This window comes from Brachycentrus maculatus, unplaced genomic scaffold, assembly GCF_059751285.1.
Source record: "Brachycentrus maculatus isolate JH-2025_06_01 unplaced genomic scaffold, ASM5975128v1 h1tg000046l, whole genome shotgun sequence".
NCBI lineage: Eukaryota > Metazoa > Arthropoda > Insecta > Trichoptera > Brachycentridae > Brachycentrus > Brachycentrus maculatus.
The window spans coordinates 493,909-506,357 of NW_028280800.1; the positions used below are offsets into that span (position 1 = coordinate 493,909).

At 31.0% G+C, this 12,449-nt stretch overlaps 1 protein-coding gene across 2 annotated transcripts in view; it reads right to left on the reverse strand.

The window, feature by feature from the left end:
- Positions 1-1,764: 1,764 nt before the first annotated feature.
- Positions 1,765-12,449, reverse strand: part of Drip (aquaporin homolog protein drip) — a 120,992-nt gene continuing 110,307 nt past the window's right edge. Inside the window, exons 4-7 of one of the 2 annotated variants that reach the window (XM_088277540.1) lie at positions 7,100-7,168; positions 6,092-6,229; positions 4,949-5,029; positions 1,765-3,356 (exon numbers count right to left, since the gene is read on the reverse strand). In XM_088277540.1, coding sequence (XP_088133666.1) covers positions 3,249-3,356; positions 4,949-5,029; positions 6,092-6,229; positions 7,100-7,168 — 396 coding nt within the window. In that variant the 3' untranslated portion in view covers positions 1,765-3,248. The remainder of the gene's footprint in view (positions 3,357-4,948; positions 5,030-6,091; positions 6,230-7,099; positions 7,169-12,449) is intronic. The other variant, XM_088277541.1, reaches the window with a different exon arrangement.

The following is a 12,449-nucleotide window of genomic DNA, read 5'->3' on the forward strand; positions in this document are numbered from 1 at the left end:
GTAACTACTTTCTTATAGATATTGTTTTGGTAAAATCGTATCTTTTCATTTTGCGTAACAAACTTTTTTCTTTTAAATTTGGTGGGTTTTGCAGGCGATATCAATTTATTACAGTTTATCCAATATTGATTAACATTTCAATTGAAATGCAAAGGATCATATTACATTATTTAACAAATATTATGGTAATTTAAATAAGTATGCATGTATGAATATGATATGAGACTATATTTCCAAAGTAACACATAACCTAAAATTTATTAATTTAACGAAAACAAATAAGTATACTATTTGTGGTGTAAAAATTGTGCATCATTTTGGTATACCATTTAAATCGATTGATGTAGTACATAATCACAAAAAGCGCATTTTTAATGATTTTTTTTACACTTTATCTTGTATAATAAGGATTTAAGGATTTCAATAATAAGTATGCATACTTTGGAAGCAATAGTCTCATTAGTGAAATGATATTTTAAAAACAAATATTAGAATTATTTACAACATGAATAATATGTGAAGATTCCACCCTCTTCTGTTATGTTTATAAAAACCTTAAAAATAATATATTCATAAATAAAAATAAGCAGTAAAGGTTTGATCAAATTAAGTACAATCAAGAAATACTTCTTAGTTTGAATGTTACAAGAGAAAACAGAAATGAGTTTATAAAAACACCTCATATTTTGCCATTAAAAACATCAATGTGTTATTACACTTTATAATAATATAACACAAATATTTTGATAACAATGTCTCAGAACATTTATTGTGTTATTTGGTATTCAAGATTCAAACAATATTGTTGAATTATGTCACTACAATAATAAATTGAATTGAATCGACTTGAATATCTTTTTAAATTAAACATAAATGACAATATTATGAATTCAAGTAATGCAATTATATCAACTGATGACCTGATCAGCTGACATTTTTATTTTTATAAAGACATATTAAATAAAAAGTTAAGTTATGTTTTAAAAAATAAATTTGACTCCCAACAGATATGATAGCTCGAAAACTAAAATCAGTGATATTTTGAAGTGATAAAATATGTTATGATATTATACAATTATTTTTTTATCAGTATTGTAAACGTAAATTTAACACAATCCAACTTTTCTTTATCATTACACTAACAGATCGCAATCTATTATAAATTTTATCAATTGGTTTTACCACCAAATCTACAATTTAAATCACTACCCAGTATTTTTGTGTAAATAGCAAAAAATCCCAAGTGTCTTTACGTAAATATTACAAAACGCGTCAATTTATTGATATCAAGTAGAATGTAAACTTTGGCCACATTTTTTTGTACATGCGTTATAATAGATTTATTGATTATTGAATATGAAATGATGTTTTAAATAAAAATATTTTGATAAAACGTGATTTTAACTTGTTCGTATATCTATGTGTATGTACATACAATATTCAACGTCCATCTTTAAAAGATAGGGATCTCGATTTAACTACATTACTGTGATTCGTGTTCATAATTTTTCATTTCTAAGGAAAAGCCCACACAGCCTCTATTTATAAGGCTTGTCTGCAGGTTAAATAGTACAGTAGATATGAGAAATAAATCAGATATTAAAGTATTTGTTATTAAAAATAAAGTATGTGTGAATACATAAATATTTCTTTAAAATGTTTAGATACAAATCGATTTCTTCTGTCTTTTCAACAAACTTCGAAAATTAAGATGAAGATTGAAAGATGGTTGAGTTTATATTTGTCCATCATAACATTGTAAAATTTATTTTTTATTTAATACAATAGTGCTAGATAAGGTACTATTTTTAATTTACTGTGACCATTGCATCCTATGAATATGTGGCACTACTCAATGGTAACATTAAGACAACTTGGGTAGACTGTATTTTAAATGAAATTAATCAAATATTTGACAGATTTATACTACTTTATCCACTTTTACTGTAAAATTATTTGACTTTTAATATTAGATTTATCAATATTAAAGCTGAATATTCAAATTTAAATAAATTCTTTTAGTGTGTCATATTCTTCAGGAGATGCATTGGAAATTATTTTGTGTAATATATATGTTACTACATAACAGCCACATTCTTCAAATCTCTTTTGTGGGGAAAAATATTGTTCTTAAAAGTACACACATGTACCAATCTTACCTTGGTAATCATGAAAAAATCATTTTAATATGTAAATGTAAAAATATCTATGTCATTACAGTAAATGCGGAAAAAAGTATTAACCCATCATTCAATTATTTTTATTGAAATTAACACACTTCGGACGGGAAAGGTATTTCTATCCATTCGTTCGATTGATGCTTATGGACGGGATGGATATTTTTACCTTTTGCGCCAGCCTCATTTCAAAATCAGAAATGAAGGAATTACATATTTTATGTTTTTATATAAATATTATGTACCAGTCTCTCATAAGATCTTCTAGTGGAGATTTAATAATTATGTACATAATTATCAAATCCAGTCGCCAGCGGTCGTCAGGTGTAAAAAACATCCATCCGAAATGTGTTAAGATAAATTGTACCTAGATACCCATTTGAAGATTTTTAGGAAGAGCTACCGCTATTTTGAAAAATATCACATTGGATATTGATCTGTTCCATGTGTCCGAAGGAGTTTTCCGAAGCGGGATTCTTCTACACATTTAACAAGAGTCTTCTCGCTTACTTTTTAATAATTTTTTTTAATGTATACGCCTTAAATGTTAGTTTGTAAAGTATATGTGTTTGTCCGCCTCCGTGTTGTAATGGTCAGCGTGTTAAGCTACCGTGCTGGAGGTCCCGGGTTCGATTCCCAGGGGGGTTGAAAATAAATATTAATGATTTCACACTGTAATATTTATTTAATATTACCCTGGACTGGTTCCTGAGGCTCAAGAGGCTCCTGAGGCAAGAGACCTTGCCTTCATGTAAGTAATGATCAAGATAACACTGCGTCAAGTCGATGCAGTGCCCTATGCACCATTGGGTCCGGATAAGGGTAATAAGTAAAGTAAATAATGTATATATTAATTATTGAATAAATTGAATTGAATTGAATTTTTGATTTTCTATACAATAGTCTACTATAGTCTATGCGACATTTTCACCGTGTAAACTATGTTCTATGTTTGTGGGCTGAGTCTGTCATATCTATGGGAGTGTTGTACATGTCCACGTCTGGTGGCGGCGGGCGGGAGGGTCAGCTGATGTCGGAGGGAGCCACTCGCCTCACTTGCGCCATCCGCTCTCAGAAGTCGTAAGATGTCGCCTCCGTCTCGCTCTTGCCGACCTTGAACACCATCCTGTAGATGATGCCTGCCAGCGCTCCGCCCACAAGAGGACCTACCCAGTACACCTGAAATCACGCCGAGTCAAAATATGTATGGCAAGTTGAAATATGAGGACGATATAAATGTAAACATCTATTTTGTATATTTGTGTATTATTTGTGGTATGGTTATATAATTTATTGATTCGGCATTAACTTTGTGGAATGACATGATTATTTTATTAAAATTAAACACTTGAATATACCACTTTAATGAGTTTTATTTATATATATACATATATATATATATATATATATATATATATATATATATATATATATATATATATATACGACTAGTTTCGAAAACGACAGATGTTTTCATCTTCTGGTACAAATGAAAACTAATTTAATTAATTTAATTTTTAATTAATTAAATTAGTTTTAATTTTAAGTTTTAATTTGTACCAGAAGATGAAAACATCTGTCGTTTTCGAAACTAGTTGTATATATATAAATAAAACTCATTAAAGTGGTATATTCAAGTGTTTAATTTTAATAAAATGGTAATATAACACTCTTCTTATCATTCATCGTTTACTTTGTGTAATACCACTTTTAAAAACTTAAAAAAACACTACATTTTGGAAACTACCTGTTTCGGAATAATCATTCCATCATCAGGTGAAATGTACATTAAAATGAAATTGTTACGGAATGACATTTATGCAAAAATAAAAATAAAAATATAAAATTTTTGTATAAATGTCATTATGTAACAATTTCATTTAAATCTAGATTTGACCTGATGCCGGAATGATTATTCCGAAACAGGTAGTCACGATGCAGTGTTTTTAAAGTGGTATTACACAAAGTGAACGATGACTGATATGGAGAGTTTTAATGTAAACATCTTTTAATATTTGCAATATTTTTACAGCTTTTGAAAAGTTCTTGCTTAATTTGGTCAGATAAAATATATTGTTGCCTTAATCTGTAAATCATCTCCAATGCCTGGATAGAAGATATCAAAACTTCATCACTTTCATAATACTTTGTTGTGTTCCATTAAACTAAATTTAACACATACCTCTTTTGGTCAACAGAAATTTGATTTTGAAATTTTTGGAATCTTAAATTAGTATTTAAAATAGATTTATATTATCCACTGACACTTCGTGATGGAATTGCATTTTTAATTTATTATTAGATTAAAACCAATATTTTTAGCTTTTCCACTTTTTTATTTGACCAGCGACCGGGTTTCGTCGTTACCGACATCATCAGACTGGTCTATGATGTCGGTAACAGTACCAGTCTGATGATGTCGGTAACGACGAAACCCGGTCGCTGGTCAAATAAAAAAGTGGAAAAGCTAAAAATATTGGTTTTAATCTAATAATAAATTAGTATTTAAAAGCAATATTATATTCAATTTTGAGAATAAAATTGACAAAATTTGAGTTTTTCAACCGTTTTGCATTCAGATATGATCAAGAGCATTGAAATTCTCAAAGAAGAAAATGCTTGCCTATTAACGAAAACAGGTTTTTTTTATGACAGCAATTTTCTATTTGGTGTTGCCAAAAAAAATAAATTATTCTAGGTAAGTATTTACAGTTAGAATTAGTTACCAGGCTTTGCCATTAAACTTTTCCATTAATTGATTAGGTACATACCCAGTGGGATTGCCAATCTCCGAGAACTGCTGCTGGGCCAAAACTACGGGCAGGGTTCATGCTGGATCCAGTAAAAGCAATCTACAAATATTAAAAACAATTTGTTATACTATATTATATCATTTGTATAGTGTAGTTTAAAACCAAGCCAGTTTTGAATAATTGAAATGAAGTCTAGAAATCATGAAAATAGTTTTATACTATTTAAAAAATATATATTTATGTAATATTTTAGTAACAATGCTGAAGGTTTTATTCACATAATATCATTTTATTTTACATTTTGAGAGAATACTACATTATTTTATCCATTTGGTATTCAATTTTCTGTCCGTTGTGACAAATTTTTCAAAATTGAATATTATTTTTTCAGGATATCATATTTATTTTAATATTTGTATAGAATATCGTTGATGGATGTGAGAGTTTTTTTGACGTTTGTCGAATACAAACTTTAATTTATTTTTCAAAATAGGAATGTGATAACTTAATTGATTTAAGTTGTTTTTAAAATTGAGATGGAAATGATCTATCCCTAAAGCGCCTGCATTTATGCAATCTGCAATGCAATTTGTATATAATAAGTGTATATTCAGGAGTTTTTACGTACAACCAAAACATCCATTCAGTTATACCATATAAACAAAAAAAACTGCATGAAACGTGGCGTAGATAGTTTTTTTAGTTTCCTTTTTTTGTTGTTGCAAAGACAGAAATGTGTGGTGTTCCATTCTCTATGCTAACCTCTGCAAAAGTGGCATGATAGTAAGTTAGTTTTTTTAAAACCGTATTTTAAAGAAATAATACACCAATTAATAAGTTCGAAGAGTAAAAAAAGTCCACAAAATAATATTTCTAAAAATGATAAATTAGCCCTGGGATGCTCAGACTTCCATCTTCCTTATAAAAATAAAAACAATAGACGTTTCAATTTATCTTTTCTTTTTAAAACAATATATTTTCTTCCAAGAACAACATATTTTTCAATACAAAAACGATATTTTAAGCAAAAATTCAATTACCTACATTAAATGTTACTTTGGTTTAAAGAAAATTAAGTTGTGAATTATCGTATTTTGGGCCTGAATGATAATTTATATTAGATATATCATTGTTGTGTTTTAAATGTTTGAAAATACTCACTGCTCCGGCGTGGCAGGCAGCGATGGCGAGTCCGATGGCCAGGGGAGCAGAACCCTTCACGTCGGATCTGCGCCCGTCGCATACTCCCTGGACCACCAGCACCAGCACGAACGTGATCATTCCTTCCACCAGCAGAGCCTGCAGCAGAACATGAACTTAACCCTTGACTGGTGGGGTGAAATATTTGGATACAAATTGTGAGGTTGGGTCAAGTAGACCCCGGTACCTTTTAAGTTTTAAGATTTAAAAAATATATATTGAAATGAAATAATAATGAATTTAATAAAAACATGGCACTATCAGGTAGCCAAATACTTGACAGTGGTCAAGTTAGAAGTCGTAACAATCGGCGGGTATGTATGAGGAGATGCATGAACGTAGAAGAGGCGAAAAATGTTTGCAAAGACAGAGTGGTGTGGCGTTATATTCTCTCTGCCTATCCCTGCGGGGAAGCGGAGTGATGGTTTGTTAGTTAGTTAAGTAAATAAAATATAATATTTTTTGTAAAAAGTCCCTATAAACTGCTTCATTACCAATTTATCGGGATTTTTTTGTAATTTTTTTTTTAATATTTTTTTTTATTCATTCAAACCCTTATCCGCACCCCGATAGTGCATAAGGCACTGCATCATATAAACGCAGTGTTATCTTGACCGTTACACATGAATGAAAGGTGATCAGCCCTCCGCTTGAGGGACCAGTGAAGGGTAATATTGAATAAATATTAGAGTGAAAAAAATCACTTACATATATTTACCCCCCCAGGGAATCGAACCCGGGACCTCCAGAGCGGTAGCGTGCTTGACCATTACGGAGGTGGATTATGGGAACTTTTACACTAAAACAATAATAAAAATCGAATAACCGGTAACTAAAATGCTAACCTATGAACGTTCGAACGTTTGAAATAATGACGCCAAACTGAACGCGCAGAAATGTGATGATATATGGGTTGTTGGGGAAATATGAATGAATATTTTAATAGGAAAAGGAAAATAAATATTTTACCTGAAGTTCTGTGATATCGTCAGAAGGTTTAGTGACTCCAAGCGACGTAATTTTGTCTGGGAGAGCGGCCTGAAACAATAAAAAATTCAGTTAAAAATAAAATATAAGGTAGTTAGACGATAAAATAGAAATTATCCCGATATTTGTGATAAATATATGTTATTTAAATGTACAGTCAAACGTTAATATAACGGACTATTTGAGGGGAGGGGATGTCAGCTAAAGCTGAAAGTCCGTTATATAAAAAATAGGTTTGAAATAAATCAAAAAAGGCTTTTAAAGAAAATCTGAATACTGTATTTAGATACAAATAAACAATACAAACAATATTTCCTTTAAATTATTTTTTGTGCTTAAAACACCGTTTATTGCAAAACACGTGTATTACAAAAATATTTTTTTCTAAGAAAAAAATACAATGTATGGTTTCGAAACGAAAAGAGTTATTGAAAAATTTGGGAGGTGAAAAAAGTTTTTATTTCATTATACTTAAAATATATTTAAAAAAGTCCAATAAATATTTAAAAAAAAACTGCGTGGAAAGACGTCTAGTCTTAACTTACTGATTTGTATGTTTGCGAGTACCCCCTTATGATTTAAAGTTTCAGACAAATTCGAGCCCCGAAAATATGCGGTGTAAGAGACAGATGAAATTTAATAAATAATTATTTACTCTCCTTAAAGGCATTGCTAAAGACCAATTAAAATTCTTCGAGACTCCTCGTTATTGACGACATTGTGGAAATACTCGCATGGAAATGAATTTACGACTGTCTGCGGACATTCGAGGCGAAGGGAGATTGAGATATGATCTCGCCCTGATATAAATATTCACATCTGGATACAGAATGATAAATAATCTTTATTTGTCATCGCTGTCATATCGCTCACTCCTTTCAAGAACGTCATAAATAAAAAAACTTGATTTTTCAGGAGAACGCTTTTAAAGTTTTAAAATATAATACAATGTATTAAAAATAAATATTAAGCCACTTATTGAACTTTTTACTGTGCAACAGATCTTTTTGAAGGTTCTTTCTCCATTTGAAAAATATTAAGTATACTTAAAAAAATAATTAAACAATACCTTTTTTTCAAAATGCAAAAACAACACTTTCTGCCCTGTAGCGGGTAAATATTAAGCTAAAATATGCGGCTTTTGCTGGGATATAGTACATTTTCTGACCATTCCGAAAACATGCACAACTGAAAATTGTCAATTTTTGATTTATGACGTTCTTTAAAGGAGTGAGCGATATGTTGAATCCTAGTATACATTTTAAATTTATTTCTTTAGTTAGGTTATATTACATTTAATACAAACTATTATTTACGCTTAATTTACGTCATATATTTTTCTACATTTCTTTTAGTACAGAAAACATTTATGTTCAAATTCTTTTAGACTCTTTTCAGGTATCTCATCATACATTTTCAAACCCCTACACATAATACAATGTTGCGATTCTGTTTTTTTTTTTTTTAAATTAAACTATTGTACATGAATAGTAATATCTTTATAAAAAGAACAAGCAATCAGGATATACCATATCGCTCACTCCCTTCAAGAACGTCATAAATCAAAAAACTTGATTTTTCAGGAGAATGTTTTTAAAGTTTAAAAATATAACACAATGTATTAAAAATAAATATCAAGCCACTTTTTGAACTTTTGCTTGTCCAACAGATCTTTTTAGGTAAAACCTGAATGAAGATTTTTTCTCCAGTTGAAAAATATTTAGTTTATTTAAAAAACAATACATTTTCTTCAAAATGCAAAAACAACATTTTCTGCCCTGTAGCGGGTAAATATTAAATTAAAAATATGCCTCTTTTGCTGGGATATAGTACATTTTCTGGGCATTCCGAAAACTTGCACAACTGAAAATTGACGATTTTTGATTTATGACGTTCTTGAAAGGAGTGAGCGATTTATTAACAGTTCTTTTAGACACATTTGTAAAAAATATGTTTTTAGAGATAGCTCGTTTGTATCGTAATGATATCATCTTTGATGTGTTCATATGTAACGTGTCTAGATAAGTGTCGCATGTTGGTGTTCAGCGAAAACAAACGGCTAAAAGTGAATGTCTTCGAGTGTCGCAATTTGAAAATCATCACAGCTGAGACTGTTTTGTGTAAAATGTTCTCATTGTGCGATACGTTCATTTATCACGTCTAATTGAATACAACGCTGAAGTGTCGCATCGGGAAGGTTCGTAAGTCGGGGGATAGCGGGGACATTATAGTAATATAATTATATTTCTTTTTCAAACCCTTATCCACACCTGATGGTGCATAGAGCACTGCATCACATAAACGTACAGCGTTATCTTGATCATTTACACATGAAGGAAACGCGATCAGCCCACCGCTTCATAAAATGAACAATCAACTTAATATTACATTAATTCGATGCAGTGCCCTATACACCTTGGGTCTAGACGAGGATAAAAAAGAAGTCGTTATGACTTATGTAACGAAACGAGTACCAACCTTACATGTTACGCGAATTTTTTTGATTAGTAAAATAAGTACCTCTGAAATCAGTCGACGGTAATTATTCTTAACAAATTGTTCTAAACAAATATTAAAAATACATTAAAAATCATAAATAGAAAACCGCCACTTAGCTGACGTTAAAAATCATGGTTCGATTGCTAATATTACCTATTATTACCAAATTGAGGTCACGTGAAATCATGTTTACTTTTTAAAAATATCCACAAATAGGTAATATTTGGCACACCGGAGCATAATTTATAATCGCAAAGTCGTGAAATTAGCGCTGCAAAATCAGCCGACATTAATATCGAGTTGGGAAAAATATTTTGTCGAATCGTGAAACAACTGACCCCGGTATCCCCCATGTTCGGCGCTTTCTGCGCAGGTACTTAACGTACATTGATTTATCTTAAAATGGCGAAATTCGCGAGATATGCGTGACTAAATAGGTACTGGTTGACGTAGACCCTCTAGAAAAAATGTACTGTATTTATTTGTTCGTCATTTGAACGTTTTCAATTCGGAGTTGACAATTTAAAAAAAAACTAAACATTACACAAATCTGATGTAATTAAATAAAAACTATGTATATAGTATAACATAGTTTTAATCGCAACTGTCTAATTTTTCAAACCCTTATCCGCACCCCAATGATTCATAGGACACTGCATCATATTAACGTACTGTTATCTTGATCGTTAACACATGAAGGAAAAGTGATCACCTGGAGAGGTGGAGAAGCGGAGGCAGTGGAAAAGTTACTTATATTTATTCGAACCCGGGACCTCCGAGCGGTAGCCGAGCGTTCTGACCATTACACTACGGAGGCGGACACACACACACACACACAATCACAAGTGCACTTTAATTTATTTATTGATTTGAAAATCAAACACTGATTTTTAGGGGTCTACTGAATTATATATATATATATATATATATATATATATATTTTTGTTTATAACATATAAGTAATAATGAAATTGTAATAATTGTTTCGCCTTCTAAGGGCATTATCAAACTACTACTGTAACTGTAGTTTTTTACACTTTTATTTTATCTGACCAGTGACCGGGTATCGTCGTAATCGACATAATCAGACTGATGATGTCGGTAACGTCAAGGGATTGATCATATATGTATGACTTCCAAAATTTGAGTAATGTAGATATATATATATATATATATATATATATATATATATATATATATATATATATATATATATATATATATATATATCTATCCCACGACAGAGTACGTGTGAGTTCACAACAGCCATCTATGTTGGAATGGGGAAATATTTTATTAAGCAGACTATTTTTATCTCTACTTTATCTATGTTGAGATTTCAAAATCTATACTAACAACTGGCGAACGATTGAAGATCCGACTCATGCTGGGCCCATAGCGGTCCTAATTTGTCTAAATCTGCAAAATTGGCACTTTGTTTTAGACTGTTTGAAATTTAGCGCTGTTAGGTAACGTCAGTATGTACAGTATCTACTCAATGAATTAGGGCCACGCAGAATTTCGCGCAATTTCTCAATTCAAACAGGAATAACTCAGAGAAAACCTTGAATAAAACAACATTGAATTTTATTTACACATGAACACTTTATTACGCTTAAATTATGCATGTATTTTCATATAAATATAGTTAGTATTTAGTATTTCCACCTTTGGCAGAAATAACTGCCTCAATTCTTTTTGGCATACTTAAAATGCACTGTTTTATCATGTTTTTTGTTTCTTCGTCTTCTGACCAAATTTTTTGAATATTTTTTTTAGACAGTCTACTGTCGGATTTGGAAATGAGTATACCTTATTTTATAACATGCTCCATACGTTTTCTATAGGATTAAGGTCCGGAGAATTTCCAGGCCAGGGGAGCAAAGGCAGATTTTTGTTAGACAAAAATTTTATTATTGATTTAGCCCGGTGGCAAGGTGCCCCATCCTGCATGAAGGTGTATGGACCTTCTGTTGGGTCGAGTGTATGGTAGAAGGGCAATAAAATTCGTTCGAGGACCTGCTTATAGGAATTTTGGTTCATTGTTCCTTCCACGAAAAACAACGGCCCAGGTAAATTGTTAATAATACATGACCATATCATTGTTGCAGGGGGGTGTTTGATAACTTTTACCACACAGGCCTCATTGTAACGTTCCATTGGTGTTCTCCTGACAAATCGACGGCTCTCTGTCACGGCTTCTAACCGGCACTCATCACTAAAGATGACCTGAAAAATAATGAAAATTTAAGTTTAATTCAAATATATAAGTTTATTTACTAAAATGATATGTTGAAAATTCAATTTAAATAAATACCTTTTTCCAATCATCTACCGAGTAATTTCGATGTAGCCTGGACCATTTTAATCGATCCGCTTTCATTCGTGGTGTCAATTTTGGTACTTTTACAGGGCGCCTGCATTTCAGATTTACTTCGTAAAGACGTCGCCTCAGTGTTGATACCGATATATTTATACCCTCTTCTTCCAATTTGATTTTTAATGTTTTTGCTGATGCACTACGGTTTTCTAAGGCACTTTGAACGATTTTTCGATCAGTCCTCGGTGTTGTTTTTCTAATCCTACAACAGTTCTTTCGCCGATTGCTGGTGGCGGGTGACTGATTTTTTATGGATTTTGATATTCTGTCCACTGTTTGACGAGAAACGTTTACTTTTTTTGAAATTTCTCTATTAGATAGTATTTCTAATTTTAGTAGCATTATAACACTAGACTTTTTTTCCTCAGAAATGTCTTTACTTTTTCCCATTTTGTCCTTTTCAAAAAAAACACTTGTGTTTACAAAAAAAAATTATACTTTATGAACTAAAAT